This window comes from Porites lutea, chromosome 13 (assembly GCF_958299795.1).
Source record: "Porites lutea chromosome 13, jaPorLute2.1, whole genome shotgun sequence".
Lineage (NCBI taxonomy): Eukaryota > Metazoa > Cnidaria > Anthozoa > Scleractinia > Poritidae > Porites > Porites lutea.
The window spans coordinates 16,835,712-16,857,694 of record NC_133213.1 but is presented as its reverse complement, the minus strand read 5'-3'; the positions used below and the strand labels follow the sequence as shown (position 1 = coordinate 16,857,694).

General features: G+C 38.7%; 1 protein-coding gene and 1 long non-coding RNA gene across 2 annotated transcripts in view; one reads left to right on the top strand and one right to left on the bottom strand.

The window, feature by feature from the left end:
* Nucleotides 1–7,199: 7,199 nt before the first annotated feature.
* Nucleotides 7,200–21,983, top strand: part of LOC140923714 (uncharacterized) — a 172,377-nt gene continuing 157,593 nt past the window's right edge. Inside the window, exons 1-2 of the long non-coding RNA XR_012164179.1 lie at nucleotides 7,200–7,321; nucleotides 8,411–8,501. This is a non-coding gene — a long non-coding RNA (uncharacterized lncRNA). The remainder of the gene's footprint in view (nucleotides 7,322–8,410; nucleotides 8,502–21,983) is intronic.
* Nucleotides 9,701–20,133, bottom strand: LOC140923507 (uncharacterized). The gene is made up of 6 exons (XM_073373590.1): nucleotides 18,849–20,133; nucleotides 16,636–16,698; nucleotides 13,443–13,670; nucleotides 12,588–12,767; nucleotides 11,840–12,047; nucleotides 9,701–9,917 (listed from the first exon to the last, which is right to left on the bottom strand). Exons 1-6 carry the CDS (start codon nucleotides 20,131–20,133, stop codon nucleotides 9,701–9,703), a joined length of 2,181 nt encoding a protein of 726 aa, XP_073229691.1.

Here is a 21,983-nt window from a genome sequence, read left to right as displayed (position 1 = left end):
TTGCCCTATGTCATGGGACACAGTAGGATAATTTTCACGGAATTGCAAACTGGTAAAAATTCGATTGCTTGTGACTCATTTATCTTACTCAATCTTGAAATCGGCGGTAACAGTATATCTTTATATGGCGTTTTCTCCGTTAAAAAACTTCGCATCGACGGTTTTTTTTTTTTGCGTTTTAGGACGAACATTTTTCCGTTTCCGGTAGATATTTTGTCAGAAAAGCAAAAGTTTTGTTCTTCATTTGTTTGCAAATTAGAAGGACCATTTATAAAACTTTCGTCCTTTATTAGTATTCTTTATAAAAAGTTTATCCTAATCAGCCTGTTTCAGTCATTCAACTCCGTATTCCCCTGAGGCTGAATTCAAAGCTCTCGCCTAACTCGGTATAAATGTCCTTGCACCTGTTTAGATTCGAGAACTCAGTTGGATAATATGCCTACTGAATATTAATGAGTTTTTGAAGGAAACTAAATGTCAACATGTCTCATAAATTGCTGAGTAAATTACTTTGGGTTTGATTTTTTAAGCTATTTTTCTTCTCTATAAAGTATGTAACAGAACATGGTGCTGATACAAAAACCATAGAGTCATCTATGATAACAACCAAAATAAAATATTAAATAATTCATCCACTTTTCATAAGAGAAAACTCCTATACGTCCTCAGGGACTGATGCATTATTACAGACTGTAACTGACTTCCACTTATATAATCTCTGGGCTCAAACAACTTCGTAACTCAGTGCGCGTGGGTCATAAACGGAAGTTACAGTGAGAGCTTTCAATTTGCAAGTACCGACTTACTGCTATTTGCGAGACACATTGAAAGCTAAAGAAGGTTCTGATTTTTTTTAACTCAATGAGAAAATTTAGCCATTTGTAGTACAGGAAAATCGATGGTTGAGACATAATCTATTGTAGGTTAGACACCAATACATTAATATCGCCGTGTGTATACGCTAATTACATGTCCAGTTGATGTTCTCGTCTGAGAATGTCTTAAAAGACGGACGCCTATTTTTGCCTGGAAAACAACTGCTGTTCATTCGATCTCGAATACTGACTATGAGTTACGAAAAATTTGTACCTAAGTGTGCCCTCTCATAATCTAATCTGGTGCGAAAACAATTCGCATATCAATTACCTCTCCTTGTTCTTGATATCGACACGGAGCAACTGCGGGGTGAAATCTGTATTAAAAAAAAACATTCAAATTATCGACGACATAGTTTTTTTGTGATCACATATAAATATTCAAGGCAAACTTACCTCAATTTCTAAATAGTGCACTAGGAAATTTAAGAAGCAAGTTTAATTCTTTTTCACAGCCTCTAGAACATAAACAACCCGGGATCAATAACCACTTCCTCCTTGCCGTACAAATATTAACTAAATATTATTGCGGTCACTAAATCTTGAAATTCCAACCTTCGATTCTAAGTTTGAAGTGAAGCTTAAAACATGCGACTTTTACCCATTATGGTGTGCTAAAATATAGATAAAACAGCTTTACTCCTTAAGTGGGTAAAAATCGCCCAGAATTACCGACCTATTTCCATGTATTTTGTATTTCTCAGAAAGGAAAGGTCCAAAAAGACTGGGAACGAAAAGCGCCTCGGTCATGCCACCTACTCATAGTCTAAATTTTGTTCGTCACGCATTCCGTCAACAGATTTGGCCATCCATCATAATAGATAACACCTGTTTTACCCTCCAGGTTCCAGCGAGAAGCAAAATATTGCACAGAGATGCATTTTCGGAGTTGAGGGTTATTTTAACTGAATTAGTATAGATAATAGCATGATTTGTAGTGATATTTGCCATAAATACCACGAGCGATATTTCAAAATTGTTGGACGTAATTTCACGAGCCGATAGGCGAGTAAAATTTGAGACAATTTTGAAATATCACGAGTGGTATTTATGCCAAATATCACGTACAAATCATGCTATTATTTGTTTATACTGCTACCCGCAAAAGGTTTGTAATTTTCACATGCAGGCATTTCAAATTAAGCTAAAATACCACTTCTCTAAGCCAATCAAATTGCAGAAATTTCTTATGTAGTAGTGTAATAGATTGTAATCGAATACTTGAATTTTTACCTACCTGCTGGGGGGAGGGAGGGGGCTCCCATATCAAAGAGAAGGATGTGCCTGTCGTCTTGCAGTAGGTTACAAATTTTGGTCTTAAGTAGGGTGCTCGGGCCAAAGTACTTTTACCCGTACATTTATCACTTAAGATCGTGTGTAAAATGAAAATAGTTACAAAATAAAACCATACCCGAATAGCTTTTTCGGTTGCGGTTCTACCTTTTCCGACAAGCATCTCTGTCGTTTTCATACTGCATACTTCCCCCCCCCCCCCCACCCCAGGGACATTCGCCAGTCCCTAACGAAGCTTTGTGTTCCCCTCCTAATCATCAGGCACAGCAATTCAGTCGCCAGTCTCCGTCGAAGCTTTGTGTTTCCCACCGAATTATCGGGCAGAGAAAAGTTGGATATGTAAATTGCAATTGTGCAACCTTGTGAGGCTGGTGATCGATTATCGGCTAAGTCCTTTGGAATGAATAGGACACAATGCACAACTGCAAAAATTGAAACAAACCTCGCTGTTAACGCATTGCTTCCTTCACAGTCCCCTTGTGTAAGGCAGGAACGCAAAAAAAAAAAAAAATGAAAAACGACTCTTTTTGGTTTCTCAGAGTATGGACAGTATGGTCTTTGTGTGTAATCATGGGCAGGAAGGAAAGGGAAAAATACTGGAGTCAAAGCCGTCAGAGCTAGCGTTAGTTAACTGAGTCGTACTTCACTCTTCCAGGTTTTACAATCTCCTTGTGGTAGCACGTTCCCAGACACCTGGTCGTAATTTGACGTTGGCCACATTTGCCTCGAATGTTATGAATGCTTTGTTACGCCTCTGGGTAACTCACAAAACGGTCATTTTATAAAAATGTATGTAGGATATTTTCGCAATCCCCCCCCCTGCAAAGTGGATAAGCTCGTTCAGGGATAACTACTATACTCCCGGCCCCAGTTGTTCAAAAGCTGGATAGCGCTATCCACCGGATAAATCACTATCCAGTAGATAAATATTAGGGGGAGCCAATTGCGCTATCCAGTGGATAGACATGCATTTTATCCGGTGGATAGCGCTATCCACCTTTTGAACAACTGGAGCCTGAACGAACTGCTGCAATCCCTGGACAAGTTTTTAAACAAACTCGTATAAATGTAGCATGAACTGAGTAGAAAAAACAATCAACTCTCGCCCTGCAGGCACCCGGCTATAACGGACACTCCCTCGAGAGCAACCGGGTGGCATATGCATCAAATAGGAGGGATGGTGTATGATTAAAAAGAAGGCCTTACTATTCAATTCTTACACGCCCGAAAAGCCCTTAATATATTTTTTTCATCCCTTTTAATAATAAAAATGACCGCATCAGTTAACAGCTGACGTAAACACGGCCTTTCTAACATAAGTGTCCCCTCATCCCTCTCCTCCATTCTCCTTTACTAACTTTGTAATGTCAGTTTGGTCTGTCCGGATTGTGCTCGTAAAATGCTGGAAAGTGCTTTTTTACTAGAATGCCAAAAAGTTGCTTCTTAGATTTGAAAAGAGCTACAGTCTAGTCGACTATCCAAGCTAGGAACACTGTCGCATAAAAATATTCCAGGCTCAATGTAAACCGAGTACAGCTCGTTGTGTTTTTGTCGTATGATTATAATCCTTCCAGTGAAGGTATGTCTGCCTTGTCTTGTCTCTCATAAAGGTCACCAATATATTTGAGATTCCTCATCAAATACAAAAATCTTTTTCACCGGTTTCATCGATAAATTCAAGTCAAACAGGCATAGCTTTACCTGTGAAAAGTTCCAAACCGAATTTGGTCACCTTCTTCGTGTATTTCGGGAACAGCTTGTTTAATTATTTGTAAAATTTCTTTGTTATAGCAAACCGAGAAGCCATTTTGGTCGTAACTTTGCGGGTTTGGCGTCGCTCGTTCGGAGGAACTGGAGGTGACTGAGTGAATAGCGCTGGACATCCGGAGGTTGAGTAGCCAATCAGAGGGCGCGAAAAACTTTATCCATTGTTTTAGAGATTTATCACAGGTGGTTGTGATAACTTAGTGAAAGTTTGGAAGTAAGTTCATGCCGCAAGGTTTTTCACTTTTTTATTGGTGGGGGGTACTACATGTATTACTGTTGTTTGCTTTTTGATGATGTTTATTTTTTGATGGCATTTTATCTTGGAAGATTATTTCCTTTAATCTGTCTGTTTATGACCGATGAATAAATTATTCAGTTGCCATCAGTAGGCCTTAAATTTATGTGTATGTTTTTTTTTTTTAAGTTTAAATTATTTTATTGTTGGTACTCAGGGCTATCCTTCTCAGTTCTACCTGAATTTTCTTTTTTTTTTTAGAGAAGTGGGTGGTCAATGGATTGAAGAAGAGAAACTTGAGGCTCATAGTGACTGGGTCAGAGATGTTGCCTGGGCTCTTAATGTGGGGTTACCTGTCAGCACTTTTGGTTGTGTTCCCATGTAAAGTAACCTTCAGTACACTGAAGTGGGCTCCTAATCTTGGGGTAACCTGTTAGCACTATACGCACCATATCATCTTGTTCCCACATAAAGTGACCTTCTAAACACTGCTCAGCTTTGAAGAAGTACAAACAGAGCCAGAGGAAACCCATTTACTTCAAAAAACAAACTTCAATTAAATAGGGGCAGGACTGTTGCTAAGATTTCAAGTTGTCTGGTACGTGCCATAGTAAATTATTATTACATTTTGTGGGGAGTTCAACAGCTAGGAATTGGTTGGTTGGTTTGAATTGCTTGCATTTTTCCCGTGATCTTGCTTATAGAAGCTGAGCGAAATCTCCTTGGCCCTAATAAAAGACTGGTAGGGAAGACCAGAAACCGATATTTTTTCTCTTATCACGCCCCGCAAATATAGTAGCGAAAAAACTCTCAAAAAATTGCGTTACTTCCGCTTGCCCCACCGGAAGTTTATAGGTTTCGCCAATTATGTTCCTAGTTCCAGCCCCCATCGTGTTTTGAGCTTTCAAAAACTTTAAAAAATGTCTGTCCGACGGGGGAAGTAATTGCGTGAAGAATGAAAGCTTGTATCCACGAATTTCAACCAAATACAAGTCAAGCAAATTATTTTGAAGGATTCTACAGGATAACAAGCCGAACAAACGCGAAAATCGAGGTAAGAAAACAGTAAATTGCAATTCCCCGCCATGGTCTGGCACATGTATTCTGATCCGTCCCCCTGAGCTTTTTGCCTTCAAAGCCTTGTTTATTCTGATGAGTTCTGTCAGTGAATTCATGTTTGCTTGTTTACAGGTTACAGGTCACAGGTCACAGGTCACAGGTCATAGGTAAAGTTAGGTGGCAGCTGCATTTCTAAGAATATCTTGCAGAATATCTTCCAAGTTTGCTCTGTATGGATATTTATTTACACTCGCAAATAAAAGACCAGATGTGGTCACAAAGGCTGTGTCCTTTATGTAACAGCCGTCAATTCAGTGTCAATTCCACATTTTATTTGACGCGATCAACCTTGAAAATTACTGTAATATACGTAATGACTCCGTAATATTTGATACCTTTGATTTGTGAGTCCAGTTAAACAATCCTCATCTGAAAAAAGACAAAAGAAACGAAGGGGTGAAAAGCACATGTATGTTGAGGTTTGAACTAATCTTGAATGTCAAAACCTTACACAGACTTGGGCCTAGTGCACAGGACACCTAACATAGAAACCTAGCAGTTACACTTTATTTTCCTCTCCCCCTGCAAAAAAAAAACGGAAAAGGGAGCACTAGCATTGGCCCCACTAGCACTCCCCTAACCTCACTTGTGGTCAGGTCATTGAAAATGAGAGATCAATACTTGAAAGATATTTACACAGAGGAAAACCTGTGTGAAACACCTGCTCGCTTTGTTATTTTGAAGCTAAGATGGCAGATGTTATGAAGGTGAGCTGAACATATAGTTCAATTTTTGCCCATTTTCGCATTAGGCGGTTGTTTAACTTCATATTTCGATAGATTGCAAGTTACTGTTAGCTACCAGTTAGTTAAATCAATCTACACTTTCTCATCATACAGAATTAAGCGGAATGCACATACTGTACACTTGAATACTATCAGTGAAATGGCAATTTAATGTTCTCTATTATGAATTTTCTCTGGCCAGGAAAGATATTACAAAAGACAGTTTGACAGTATTTAGCTTTGTGGCCTGCAAAATCTCTGATATAGATCAACTCATTCTTTAATTCCGCAATATTTAAATTGGGGGTTACAAGTTTATCAGTTTTTTTTATAACTGTCACGTGTTTACCCTCTTTAAATAAAGGCATTACCTTATCTTACCTTACCTTACTTTTTGGTCTGAAAAATTAGACGTAAATCTTAGCTGTGTCTTTATCCAGCGTGCAAAGAAAGTATAGTGTCCGATAGCCCAGGGCTAGTGGATTTTGCCATCATGCTAGTGTATTCTGTTTTTAACTTGCCTAGTGATAGTTTTTGTCAATTTGAGAAATTCGAATAACAGTTCTAAGTACTGTGAAATCAATTCTGCTAGTCAAAAGGTTTTTGGGGCTGTATAGTTAAAATGACGTCTGGGCTAGTAAGTCCTTAGCTTCACCTTGCCCGAATGGCAAGCCGTGAAAATGATTTTCTTTGCATCCTGTTATAAGATGTAAAGACACTCATTAAACGTTACTTTCTTCTGTTTTTTATTATTAATGAATTTTGGATTGGTGTGAAAGGTGCAATCCAAAGCGGGATTGTTTACAAACTAAACCATTCTGTTCCCCAGTTGAGCTTCTACAGACGTGACCTGTGACCTGCAAAAAAACCTGCTGCACGAGGTGATGCTCAAGTGTCTAATTTCACTATGCTAATTACACTTGTAGCTCTGACCTCATTTGCATTATTATCTGACAGCATCACAAAATAAAATAATTTGTAGAAAATTGCTAGTCGCTCTATTGTTTCTACCAATATTTTAAAGTTGCATGTTCAAAATTACTTAAAATAAATGCTGAAGACAATCTAATCTTGCAGAGTCACCTGCAGAGGGGAAATGTAGGGAACTCTCAACCCACTCAATATTTGTTTAACTACTTTGCAAAAAGTTGCTGTTAAGTTGTGTCACTATATCAACTAATCCTGAATGAAACAAGGGCTCGGTACTTTGAGAGCTTGACAGTAAGTTTTTCTTGGTTTGTCAATAGGATTGCCGTGTAGTTATCTGGACAAGGAATGCGGTTGCAGGTGGTGGTTGGTCTTCAAAGGTAAATAAATAAATATTCTACTGGTACAGTATAGTTATGTGGAAGGTTGGTAGCCATAACAAATTTTTGTGTAGTGTATTTAATACTTAAAAGAAAAAAAAGTTTTATGGAGACCCAGTGGCCCCTCCTAAGCATCACAGTTCGCACAGACCTGGAATGCTCCTGTTACATGTAGGTCTTGAAAAGTCCTTGAATTTGTAGAAGCAGTGCTTGAATTATTGTGAAAACTTCTTGAATACTTGTCTATGTACTTAAGACTTAACACAGGAAGTTCATTTGGTCTCAAACAATGGTTAGCTTTCTCTATCAGGACAATTTGGTGTTTCTTATTCAAAGTATCTAGGTAACCGCAAATAGGTTTTAATTTCCCAAGTGTACTTTTTCAGTCACCTCCTAAGAAAACAAAATCACTAAGGAAAATATAGCTTGTTGGTGAGCTCAGCGATGATGATGGAAGCTGCCTAGTTTACTCTTATTTGTTACCTTTTTGTGTGTTTAAATAATTTAGTTTTTTTGTGTAAAAGTTCCTGTTGGTGTCTTTTTTCGGAACATGGGGTAATATAAACTTCTTTATTAACAAAGGTGCCCTTCTTCACTTATTGTGTTTTGATGAATAACAAAAGCTATAAAGTCAATCTTGTTAAAGGGTCATAATTAGTTATACTATAATGTGCCCTTCTTCATGCTAAATTTTCTTGCTAACCTTGTTTACACATAGTTTAAACAGCCTTCTACTAATGTTAATATTCAGTGTACAACTGATGTATATCTATAGAATAGAGTAAATAAAATAAAAAAAACAAAAGCTTGAAGCATGAGATTTATTCGACTCTGGAATAGCTGCTATCCTTTGGTCTTAGGATTTATATACTATTTAGGTAGTTGTTTTTTGGCATGACTGTGCAAATCTGTAACATTTGTGACATTATGCGAGTGCCTGAGAAAATAAACTCCTTGAATTTTGTTATTAAAGTTCTTGTAAAGTCCTAAAATAAAAGTTAATGAAACTCGTATGGACCATGAGCATTTAAATTGCTTTTCTTGCGAACTGACTGAGCTTTATGACCAAATGTTGTTTATGGTTTTCAGGTGTTGAAGAAGTTTGGTGATGTTGTGTGGCATGTTAATTGGTCTGTAACAGGGAATATTTTAGTTTTATCAGTACTTTGGAGACGACAAGGTGAGGTATGTATATTTTTAAATGATGTCTTGTTGATTGAGGCAATATTTGAGTTGACTTCCTTGTTGTGCATGCTCTCTAATGTTACTCCACTGTCATTTTTGTCAATTTTGCCCCATGTGAAACAGTCAAACTCTAGATGCTGGTGGGGAGCATTTTTACCTTAAAGTTTTCTCCTATGTTCTTAAAAGTCTCAGCACCTTTGTTTCTAAAGGCAACTGTTCCTAGCTTATTGGTCACTGTGCTTTTGTGTGAAAAGGTTGATATCTTCACCGTTAGGCCTTCTGGGTCCAATTTGTCAATAGTCTGTGGACATAATTGTTTTCTGGTTGTTGATTATCTTTGCCAGACAATAAGTGCTAAAAGCACCACAGTGTTTGCAGGCCAATCGCATAAAGAGGCTGATAATGAATAGCATTAACCTAAAGGATCAAATCTTAACCTACAATAAATATACTGTGCTTACTATCTCATGGGCTGTTTTGTCTGTTTTGTCTCCAAAAAATTTTTTTTCGGCCCTTCGAGCCTCAGTTTTGTCTAGAAATAAGGCGGGGGGGGGGGGGGGGGGGCTCCCCTGGATCCACCACCGATAGTAATGCAAACGTATTTTTATACAGGTGAGCTTATGGAAGGAGTCACTCGAAGGCCAGTGGGTGTGTGTTAGTGATAAGGCAAGTGCAGGAAACGCAATGATATCTTTCTTCTTTAGTCAAATATTACAAAAAGCTCGTTTCTAGATAACTAGAGGAATTATGTACAGGGTTTAAAATACATCTATCGTATACCTACAAGTTTAACAACACTGACATACCTATGACAAGTTAAACAACCCTGACACACTTTGTTTACATTGTATGTTAAAAGGATGGGCTGATTCTGTACATCTGTTAGCCTGTGCAGCAGGTGCACTTTTGTCAAGGTCATACAGGCTGGTATCTGAAGGTTCCATTTTGTACTTCAGCTATTCAGTTAAAACATGACTAATAGGTTAATGATTATTCGACAGGGTTACCTACATTATTTTGTTGAAAATAATGTTATTGTTGTTCCAAAAAATGTGACAAATGAGTCTTCATCTCTTTTATATCAGTCCTTTATCCTTGAACCTATGAGGTATTTTCATTAAAGAAGTTGTTGGCAATTTCTTAATAAAACACTAATTTATCAAACAACACCACAGAAATCTATCAGTTGGTAACTTATGAACAGTAGATCAAGAAATAACTGCTAACTGGCTGCTTAATACAGTAGTTCTTTTCAAGAATGAGACGTTTGATATTGTCATCGACATAGTCAGCAGTGACACTGTTGATAACAAAACCAACTTTTTTTTTCCCTGTTCTTTTTCCTGCCACGTTCCCTTCTTTCCCTAACTCTAACCCGCTTATAACAGAACCAGCTATTGTGTTGCGCTTCCTGTTTTTAAAGTTGGTTTAAATGTTACGAGTGATATCAAAGCAACAAAACACACGCCCAAATAGAACGTACTTGAGTAATGACAAAAACAGTTTAAAATTGCACTGAATTCTACGGGTACGTAGACTTGCCCACAAGTCGACTATTATTGAATTCGCCACGGTGACTCAACACGGTGACAGGGGATGAAACAGGACGTACGTCCCTGCAATTTATAGGTTCTTTTATCAACACCTTCATTACCCACCCGATAATGCTACGGCAACAATAAAAAAGAACCTTTGAAATTGATGAAAGCTGAATTTTTTGAGGAAGTTAAAGTTTGGTGTTTAGCAAAGACTCTTCGTAAAAAGTAAAAACTTCTGTGTGTTTGAATTCGACTAAAACCAAAATATATTTCAAACCTTAAATTCTCTATAGCCGTGATAGATTATTTAATAAAAACGTTACAAATGACTCAAATTATTCTTAAGCAGCGTCAGAATTGCTTCGTAATTGTGACACAAATTAGAAACTGACTTCAACTTAAGATAGTTAAGAATTCCTTCACTTCATTCTTCATCATACCTATACAACACCAACCACCACCACCACCACAACAAAACAGCAAAAAGCAAGGTTAGCAAATTGGCAAAAGAAAAGGATATTGATTTCAGCTAGTGAGGCGTAACATTTTGACAACTGACTTCTAAGAGTGCGGCGCTCGATTGATGGTATTCCGGAATAAGAATACGCAAAAGTTTTGTTACAAACCTCTTCTATACCGTAATGTTTGAACCATTTAAAGTTTATATTGCCTAGAATAGTTTATTTCAAGCAATTTTGCAGATACTGGAATACAATGAAAGACAAAAAAAGTCAGGATTTCTGGCGAATTTTTCCATTTATTTTTATTTGGGACGCGGAATACAGTGAATCGAACACGCCCTAAATCTGTTAGAGCAAAGGGTCACATTTAAACTGCCAACTTCAACCAACGATTAGACGTTTATAAAATAACTAAGATAGTACGAGCGCTCTGATTGGCTGAGAGGAGTGTTTGCATGAGAGTATGTAAACATGGTTGTGGCGTCAAGATGTTTTGCTTTTCGCGCGCTAATCACGCAAGCACGAATTTGAAAACGTTTTCAAGTTCACAACTCGACAAGTTTACTTTATTTACCCATTCCTTCGTGTGCTGAAACTTGGAAAATCGTTACAAAGAAAGTGTGTCAAGTTTTTTTCGCTTAAGTTGACATTTTAAGCGAGAAAAGTCCGTATTTTGGAAAGCATCTTTTTGCAAAACAAGAACTGATTACGCGTGCAAGATTTCGTGGACAAGACTTTGCGAGTGGTAAGAATTTCTCTTTTAATCGTTGCCATACAAAGAGTTTTGCGTTTTTCATCGGGAAATTTACTTTATAAAAGCAATAGAAAACTTTTTTCCTGTGTTTGCATAGCCTGATATAAACACTCTAGGCGTTGGGAGAATTCTCGACAGTTATGCAAACCCTCGACTTCGTCTCGGGTTTGGATAACTGTCTCGAATTCTCCCAACCCCTCTCGTGTTTATGTCAGGCTATGCAAACACAGAAAACGTTTTCTATTGCTTAAATTGTAGAATTAAGGAAACTTGCATACGATTAATCCTCCATTAAGCCCCCTCTGTAATAAGCTCCCCTTTTTTAGGAAAAACTCCCTCTCTCTTCCAAGTCCCTTCTCCCAATTCTTATATAATAGATAAATACATAGATAGATATAATTTTATAGTGTATCAAGACTATAACACTCCTTTCGAAATTTTGAGGTGTCGTTCATGGCACTCTATGGCTTTCTGAAATTCTCCAACACTGTGATAGGCGTTGCCAAGATTACAGTACGCTCTTCCCTCTCCTGCCCTGTTTCCCACTTCTTTTGAAATTTTGAGGTCTCGTTCATGGTACTCTATGGCTTTCTGAAATTCTCCAATACTGTAATAGGCGTTGCCAAGATGACAGTACGCTCTTGCTTCTCCTGCCCTATCTCCCACTTCTTTCAAGATTTTGAGGTGTCGTTCATGCACCTCTATGGCTTTCTGAAATTCTCCAATACTGTGATAGGCGTTGCTAAGATTAGAGTACCCTCTTCCTTCATCCGCCCTGTCTCCCACTTCTTTCGAAATTTTGAGGTGTCGTTCATGGTACTTTATGGCTTTCTCAAATTTTCCAAGACTGTGATATGCGTTGCCAAGATTATAGTATGCTCTTCCTTCTCCCGCCCTGTCTCCCACTTCTTTTGAAATTTTGAGGTGTCGTTCATGGTACTCTATGGCTTTCTGGAATTCCCCAATACTGTGATAGGCGCTGCCAAGATGACAGTACGCTCTTGCTTTTCCTGCCCTGTCTCCCACTTCTTTTGAAATGTTAAGGTGTCGTTCATGGAACTCTATGGCTTTCTGAAATTCTCCAATACTGTGATAGGCGTTGCCAAGATTACAGTATGCTCTTCCTTCTTCCGCCCTGTCTCCCACTTCTTTCGAAATATGGAGGTGTCGTTCATGGTACTCTATGGCTTTCTGAAATTCTCCAATACTGTGATAGGCGTTGCCAAGATTACAGTACGCTCTTCCCTCTCCTGCCCTGTCTCCCACTTCTTTTGAAATTTTGAGGTCTCGTTCATGGTACTCTATGGCTTTCTTAAATTGTCTAATACTGTAATAGGCGTTGCCAAGATGACAGTACGCTCTTGCTTCTCCTGCCCTATCTCCCACTTCTTTCAAGATTTTGAGGTGTCGTTCATGCACCTCTATGGCTTTCTGAAATTCTCCAATACTGTGATAGGCGTTGCCAAGATTACAGTATGCTCTTCCTTCTTCCGCCCTGTCTCCCACTTCTTTCGAAATATGGAGGTGTCGTTCATGGTACTCTATGGCTTTCTGGAATTCCCCAATACTGTGATAGGCGCTGCCAAGATGACAGTACGCTCTTGCTTCGCCTGCCCTGTCTCCCACTTCTTCCGTAATTTTGAGGTGTCGTTCATGGAACTCTATGGCTTTCTGAAATTCCCCAATACTGTGATAGGCGTTGCCAAGATTACAGTATGCTCTTCCTTCTTCCGCCCTGTCTCCCACTTCTTTCGAAATATGAAGGTGTCGTTCATGGTACTCTATGGCTGTTTGAAATTTTCCAAGACTGTGATAGGCGTTGCCAAAATGACAGTACGCTCTTCCTTCTCCCGCCCTGTCTCCCACTTCTTGTGAAATTTTGAGGTCTCGTTCATGGTACTCTATGGCTTTCTGAAATTCTGCAAGACTGTGATAGGCGTTGCCAAGATTACAGTATGCTCCTGCTTCTCCTGCCCTGTCTCCCACTTCATTCGAAATTTTGAGGTGTCGTTCATGGTACTCTATGGCTTTCTGAAATTCTCCAATACTGTAGTAGGCGTTGCCAAGATGACAGTACGCTTTTCCCTCTCCTGCCCTGTTTCCCACTTCTTTTGAAATTTTGAGGTCTCGTTCATGGTACTCTATGGCTTTCTGAAATTCTCCAAGACTGTGATAAACGTTGCCAAGATGAAAGTACGCTCTTGCTTCTCCTGCTCTGTCTCCAACTTCTTCCGAAATTTTGAGGTAACGTTCATGGTACTCTATGGCTTTCTGAAATTCTCCACGACTGTAATAGGCGATACCAAGTTTACTGTATGCTATTCCTTGCCCTGCTTTATCTCCCACTTCTTTCGAAATTTTGAGGTGTTGTTCATGGTACTCTTTCTGCTCGCTTTGGTATTCCACCTCTCCTGAGAAAAGGTATAAACATGTTGTGGTTTCATTTTATCGTTTAGACAATTTTCATTAGTGGTTCATCTTTGTGCCATACAATTAGTTGGGTCAGTAGTAATTGTACATTAGGGGAGTGCGTTTGTGAGAGAGGTGATAAGGCCAGGAACGGGGAGGGTGCCGAAGGAGAGGCAAGTATGAACAAATGACCTTAAGATCGAGGTTTAGTCATTTTACTGCAAACGACAAACTGCGGTTTGCGCTTAACGGTTTCACGTTACTCGTTTGCCCATATTTGGGACTTGAGATTCGCGGGTGGTAGCTCGCGGCTGCAATGTTTGTTTTCAATCGTCCACTTATATTTCAGGAGAGAAGTTGTCTTCAAAATTACCGTCCTTTTTTAAAAAATAGAATTCGATAATCAATAAGCAAGAGCTCTAAAAAATGTCATTTTTTTCTCAAACGGGGTATTGTGATGTTTTATGGTACAAAAAACCTTGCGGTAAATCACTTACCTCTGGAGCGAGGTCTAGCCGTACAAACGTAAACTTCAAACCCCAATTTTGACGACAAGGCACTGGTTACGTGATTTCTTGACGTTTGCAAATCGTGGGAAATGCCGAAAAACCTCAATCTCAAGGTCTCTATGGTTGGAGCGTATACTTAGGCTTCGTTGCGTTAGAGGTGTGTTGTTAAGAATACCGAATGGCTACGAATAAATAAGTATCGGGAGCGTTTTTGACTTTGTTGCTTTTGGGCTTTCTACTACTTCTTACTTGTACTCGTGGATAGGATTGTGGACATCAAACCTGTTGAAATTTTGTGATTTATTTGATGCGCACTGGATTTTTTCCCCACATCAAAAGTGGCGACCCTGCCAGGACTGCTTGTTAAGCGAACTTTGTGGGGCACAAACACCTAATGCCTGAAGACTCAAGAAAATATTACTGACTGCGAAACATGGTGAAGCTTGCTGAAGAAAATTACAAAAAGGAATTAAAAAGGCCAACGTACTGCGTTGGAGAAACCGCGGAAAAACTAAAAGCTGAAGGAAAGGAGGATTTGCGTTTAGCGTACGAGAGAATATGTGACATAAACAAGGCACTCGAGTATTCAGCGAACCGAGTGAAAGACGCCGTGTTGGATGCGGACAAGAGTTTTGACTAGGTAAGATAGTGGTCAGACATGCGTAAACAAGATTTTTGTTTCTGTCCGAAACCTAAGAGATAAACTGAAGGAAGCTTTAAGCGAATTAAAAAAAAAAAAAAAGAAATATAGTCCGGGAGCTATAGACGTTTTGTTTAACCTAGGAGGCAGAAAAGGTTTGACAATGAATTTAGATAGATTAAAGCACCTTCTTTTTGGCTAGGTAGTCCGTGGTTTCAAATTGTGGTATAATTCTTGAGTTACAGCTATGTTTTTAACGGTCGTTAACAGGGAAAATGAATTTAACATGAAAGCGAGGCTGAAAGTGGAAAGCAAATAAATTCTAAGAAACGCACTGCACAAGAAAACCAACATGCTTGGATATCTCCTCGTAAATCTTGCCGGTTAATTAATGAGTTTCTGTCTCGACAAAAAAATCAACTAGATTGTCCCAAATCAAAATAGGAAATTTTTACCTCGCCTGGTGATATAGCCGAAGCATTGAATAACTATCTTACAAATTTTGGCCAATTGCTAGCTCGAGGAATTCCTAGTGTAGACACTGATCCCCTTTCCTATGCAAATCCTGTCAACGGAGTGTTTTCTTCCCAACGGATCAATGTTCAAAAAGTCATCAAATTACTTAAAGCTATCGATGTTGGCAAACCACTAAAAATTGTAGCCGATGTTGTTTCGCCCTCTTTAACAGGCGTTTCTTTCTACTTAATCCATTCTGACTGCTATTTTCCCCTTTGACTGGAAACGAGCTAAAATGTCACCTATTCTGGTTCTCGTCCTGGTTCTCCTAGAATATACATTGAGAACACTAACGTTAGCTTTTCTGTACCTAGCATACCTGATCTCGAATTACAAATCAATACTGAATTGAAACATTGATCTCTGGCTTAAAGCTAACAAGTTAAGTCTCAAAGTCGCCAAAACAGAGTTAATGATTGTTAGCTCGAGGCAGAAACTACTATCTTTAAATGACTACACAATAAACAATGATATAGATAGCGTCCAAGTAAACCAAACAACTCATAGCAAATCTCTTGGGCTTAATATTGACGATCTATATTGGAAGGCCCACGTACATGACATCGCAAACAAAAAAAGGCTCCTCAAGTATTTGTGCGCTTAAGCGAATCAGGCTATTTTTTTCCATACACACTGCAGTATTAATATACCAATGTCTTATTGAACCACACTTTGATTACTGTAGTGCTGTCTGGAATGGCTTGTCGCAACAGCTAAAAAGTGATAAACTCCAAAAAACTACAACACCGCGCTGTCAGAATTATCAATAAATCAAGCTATGACACTAGTTCCAAACAACTTCATGACTTGCTTGGTTGAGACAACTTATCGATTAGAAACGCTATATAAGCAATTAAGGCTTACTTAATTAAGTGTACTAATAGTCTTGCCCCAGCTTATTTCTGGAATTTGTTTGCTCCGACAATCTCGAATTACGAACTTCGTGACGCTAAAGGTAAATTGTTACTCCCGAAACCAAGAACTGACTTCCTTGAGCATAGCTTTAGTTACAGTAGTGCTTACTTATGGAACAATCTTCAAATAGTTTTACGATGAGATCCTCAGAATTCAAGGCAATGAAAGTACTGTAGTTACTGAATCTATTTGCCGAATATCTCGGTTTGAAACAAAGCTCTCTGCCCACCCTCCTCCCTCCTTTGCGCTATATCTCTTCCGTATACCCTCTTTTCCCTTCACTTTCGAGCCAGAAGCCCATGCTCAAGCTCTATCAACAAGAGGACAGCATGCACCAAATCAAATACAAATATCTTTTGACAGTAACTTAGAATTTTTATATCTTACCTGCAACAAGCTCTGTGTCAGGACTTTCTTGAACTTCAGGAATTGCCTTTTCTTCCCCTTTACCTAACAAAGATGAAAAACGCAATTTCTACCTTTACTTAAACTTGGACTCAAATTTGCTCTTCAATATAATTAGTAACAGATGACAAACAGGACATTTGTCCGTAATGCCATTATAGTGTAGTGTTGACACTACCCAGGAGCCCATAACCCGGAGTGAGCAAAGTTCATGCGCTCGTGTCACGGCGTTTTTACGAACCAGTTTATTTTTAGAACGGTTTTTCGCGCGAATTTCGAGAGTAGGCAGTTAATAGTGCAACAAATTCCTTGCCCCCCTCCTCCCTCTCCAAAAGGGGAAGTGTTTATTGTAGGGGGTATTTTTGTATAATTCGAGTAACTTCTTTGCCTCACAAAAAAAGAATACATGAAACAAATTCATTGTGTCATAAAGTCCTAATCTCCGTCTAGATTACGTCTTTGTGTGAAAGGTTCATGGCGAAGTTCCACGCGCGCCCGAGGAGAGCCCCATTGCAAAGAAAATGTGGTAATCTATCCATCCGAGAAAATTTGGTTAGGACGTCACCGTACGCCCACCCTCCCGTACGTTCACTACGATCCATGTAAGCCAATGTCAAGTGTCGCGTTAGATCTTGCACAAAATTGACACTACCCTGTCAGTTATATACAAGCAATTCAGTTCAATATTTACTCAATTTTGCGCCTACGTTAGACAACTTTAAAATGTTTCAATGGACACGAAAATCGGGCACTTTACAGTACACTGATCAATTGCATCACTGAAATATTTTAAAGAAAATCTATCGTCAAATATTGCTTTAATCGCTGTTTTCGTGAAAGAGCTCAGCATTGCGTTTTACCCTGATTCACATGTTTTTCAAGTCTACTTGCGTTTAGCCAAGAGAGGATAAACCTTTATCCTCCCTGGGTTTAGCTGATTGTAGAATGTATAAGGGTAATTTGCAAAACGGATGAGTGGTGAAATCTTTCCGGAAACATCCAAAAAGTAGCAAATTTGTCTGCATATTGATAAAGTCTAGTCTTAAGTTCATGCATGATTTATACCTTTTTTGAAGAAATTCCAAGAGATCTCGAAATTTCTCTTCGTAATTGCCTTTCTAGGTTTTTTTGTGTTGTTTTTGTCCCGCTACTATTGTTAGACTTGCCTATACGAAAAAGATTGGCAGCTCTAGCGGCCGATTGTTCAAGATTATATACTTATGTCTTTGAGGCTTTTAATTACTTTGCTCCCTATTGCTGTCATTTTTCCGCTTTACCTTTGTAAAAAAGAGCTAAAAAAATCCGCAATTTTTAATTCAAAACTTCAGACATTCGAGTCTGAATAACTTATTTTTAGCTTTTTCCGCAGTGCGTTAATCTGGTTAATTGTTTGGAATTGATATGAGCTTAAACTTCTCAGTAAAAGCCGTTTTTTGCATCAGCGAGTGTGCCTTCATAATTCCAGCGTAATTGACGCAAGACCTTGAATTATGATGATATTGTTACATCCCGAGACTTTCACTCAACTAAGCAGAAACTACCATTGGTTGATTCTTAGTATGTGGCCTTGACTAAATTCAGATCGGTAGCCCGGTCGTACATACAATTCAGCAATTGTATCTTGCTCGGGATACAACAGCTCGTGATACAGCAGATACAGCAGGTATAGTGGAGGGCAAAGATGCAGTTAGCATAAGCAAAGCACTAAATTTGTGAATTAGTCATTAAGCGGTTTTCAGAATTAATGTTGTTATTGTTTTGATTCGTTCTATGTTCTTTGTCGCTGTTGAAGTGAAAGGCTACGAATATAACATGAAAACACTTTATGTCATGTCCCTACTGAAACTATTTTTTCTTTAAGTTTGGTTTTCCCTGGAGTCCACGACTATAGAAACATCGGGACTCTCGGGTAAACGCAATGAACTGTCTCCTTCAGGACCTGACATCACGCGTATATTTCCTCTTACAGCAGCATTTTAATTAAGGTGAAAAATAAGCGTCTTATCACCATAGATTTTTTTACAAAACTATTCGTTTTAATCGTGATTACCAACTGCAATGTGGGTTGTAGAGGTTTTACATTTGCCCGCATTAGGTAATGCCGTCCCAATGTTGGATTATTCTAGGGCGTCTCAATGTTGGATTATTCTAGCTTAGTTTAGTACAGTACTAATGCGTACCTATCTCATTATTACCTGATCTGTTTTTCAAAAAATCTTTGTATGACAAGTAGTCTTGCTCTGAAATAATGGTTCTCAGTTCTACCTCACTGAGTTCAAGCTTTTCCAGAACCTCTCCCGTTACAAGCGTATCTTGAACCACTTCGTTAAAACGGCCTGTCCGATATTCGTTCCACAATGCCTCAAGAACTTCTAAAGAACTGCAGAACACTGTTATGACAAGGCTTCCTAGTCTGTAGCTTTGAACGTCAACTCCAAGCTTTATTTTCAGGTATCTGATCAAGAGTTCTAATGGCCTCTTGAATGAACAAACAACATACCAGAAATCAAGAACTACTGGAATATTTTGCAGTTCCGTGCTTGTGGATAGACCAGCAATACCTTCTGCTGATGACTGCTCTGGGGGTATAGGTACACGTGTCTCCAGAATTTCAATTGGCAATTGGTCGCCTTCCACTTCTGTTGATGAACCATCAGCTGACCCATTTGCCTTAAGACTTTTTAGGGCAATTAGAATTTCCATGTGTCTTTGTTCTTGCTCACTTTTCATTTGTTCTTGTTTACTTTTCATTTGTTCTTGTTCATTTTTCATTTGTTCTTGTATAAGTTGCAATTGCTCCATCATTGTATCTAGCTTTTCGAGCTTATTTTTAGTATCCATATCCATTAAGTACCACTCTCGCAGTTCATCAACACATTCCTTTGCATATGGTGTTAATGGTTCATGGAAAAACTTTTCGATGGACTTCTTCCACTCATCCCTCTTTGCACTACTTATGCTGCTAGCAATTCTCAGTAAGGCCTCACTGATTTCCTTCCAAAGCTTCTTAAAATCAGCTCTTGTTATCTCCATGCTGTGGTTGTGACCATAAATTGTGTTACGATAAATCCTAATTCTAACCAAGTCGGCTCCAAGACTGTGATCAGTGCTGTTGGGTAAGTTGTCCCATCCAGTAATGGGAGGAGTGAGGCTGCATATTGCTCGAAGCAATTTACAAAGTAGGCTGATATCAAAATCGGCCGATTTGCCATGCATTCCTGGCCCACTTGAGTTGTAGAGATAGTCCCATTCGGTTTGGCTGAGGATCCTTATTCTTTTCAGACTTTGGAGCTGCGTCTTTATGGCAGGGTTACCGAGCACAGCTGGAAGGTTAACTGGTGGATAGATAGCATCAAACACTTCCCTTAAAAGTGCGAGTCCTCCACGCATCAGAAGCCGTGTCAACCTCTGGAAATTTTCCTTTTCATCTGTTGCACATAACGCTTCTTGTGCAGCAGATGGTGTTGTACGTGTAGCCATTTCTTTGCAAGCATCCCAGGTGGCACTAAAGAAATAAGTAACAGCAAAATCTTGATACTTCAACATAACTGATTTGAAATTTAAATAAGACAGATAAGAGAGTCATTTAAATACGCCGGTGATTAAATATTTCCGGCCAGATAGCGACATCTTGTTGGGTAGATTCCTCTTCAGAGATGTAGACAACTATACTATAAAAGTGATTAAAAAACAAAATTTTAAGGAAAAGGGGTTACCGTTTTTCGTGAATGACATGAAGAAAATGCTTATTCCCGTCCACCAGCTATCCTGCTTCGTTAAGCAGTATAAGGAGATGCCTAAAGAGGTTTATTTGGGCAACCTAGAAAAATCACAGTGCAATCTTCTAATCTATAAACTTGGCAACTGGTTAATTCTCTGTTCAGGGTAATTGTATCTTCACCATACCAGCCTTAGAAATTATCATCTGAATTTCTCAATCCAGAAACTAAACTAATGGGCAAATGTCGATAAGGTCTCGTAAATGATATTATATGTTAACTATTGTTAATTGTGATTGAATTTTTTATCAGTTTCGTTCTGTATCAATGAATAGACGCTCAATATATAGCGCGTGGTGCCATTATTTTGTCATCAGCACTGATGATGGATTAAGTACACGTCCCTTTGAGTCCTCTACTGTGATTAAGACATCTCATTGTAATCAAAGAAAACGTGTGCTTCTACATAGCTAGCCTGTTAAAATACTATCGACTGTGGAAAAAAAGCTCAATTCCAAGTAACAAACGTTTACACAGACATAAATGATACTTTGCATTGATGAGAAGCAAAGGATCAATTTTAGCCGTTGGCAGGGCGAGAAAATCAACTTTTTAGAGTTAAAACAGGTTAATATAATATAATTGAAAGTAGTTTATATCAATATCACTGATATATAAGCTTAAGCGTCACCGCTTCAAGCATATATGCTAATTATGTATCCTATTGATTATCATTCTCAGAAGATCTGAATAGAATCGATGCCCAATATCTCCTTGAAACCAAGTTGTACACGCGATCTCGAATACGACGGGTTACGAAAGAAAACATTTGTACACTAGTGTACCCTCTTATAATTTTAAATGGGGACGAAGAAAGTGAGCAAATTACCTCTCCTTTACCTTGGCTTTGAATCCGATGACCTCTAGGATGAAACCTGTGAAAACATTCAGACTTTCAGCAAATTTTCTTTCACAGTTTGTGATTACAAATCTTTGAAAACAAAATCACCTCAGTTTCTAAACAGTGAACATGCAAGTAGTTTCGAAGCAAGTTTCCTTTTCACGGCCTTTAGAAGCTAAACAACAAGGGATCCACAACAACTTCCGTGTCACGGAATGTGATTGCACTTGCGAAATCTTCAAATTCCACCCTTTACTACAAGTTTGAAGTGAAATTTGAAAATGGTTTTCATCCTTCATAGTTTGCTACACTTGCTAACAGGTTAACTTCTCAAGTGGCTAAAAATCGTCAAGTTCTTATCGACCTTCTCCGCCATCTTTTCATAGAGGTGTGGAAATATCCACAAAATTGTCGTTCCCATACTCCTTAGAGATACGGCCATGCTAATGTCGCTCGGCATGATTAAACATATGGCGTTTGTCACGAGTTTCTCGGTCATGCAATGTAAACAGATAACATGACATAGATTTCGAAAACAATTGACAGTGTATTATAGACACAACTTAGAAAAAAGAGTTAAAGAGACCTCGCTTTTACTAACTTTCTTAACCAAGCCAGCCAACGCATTGCTTCCTTGACAGGACCCTTGGTAAGGCGGGGACGAAAAAAATGAAGAAACCTTTTTAGGTTTTTGGAGTGTGGACGTTATG

Bases quoted from the DNA above. Each gene is read 5' to 3' on its own strand.
- LOC140923507 (XM_073373590.1), bottom strand. From the start codon at position 20,133: ATGGCTACACGTACAACACCATCTGCTGCACAAGAAGCGTTATGTGCA. The intron at 16,699-18,848 runs GTAATAATGAGA...CATCTTTGTTAG, and splicing joins TTTTTTGAAAAACAGATCAG to GTAAAGGGGAAGAAAAGGCA. The intron at 12,048-12,587 runs GTATTAGACAAT...AAATTTCGAAAG, and splicing joins TCTTGGCAACGCCTATTACA to AAGTGGGAGACAGGGCGGAT.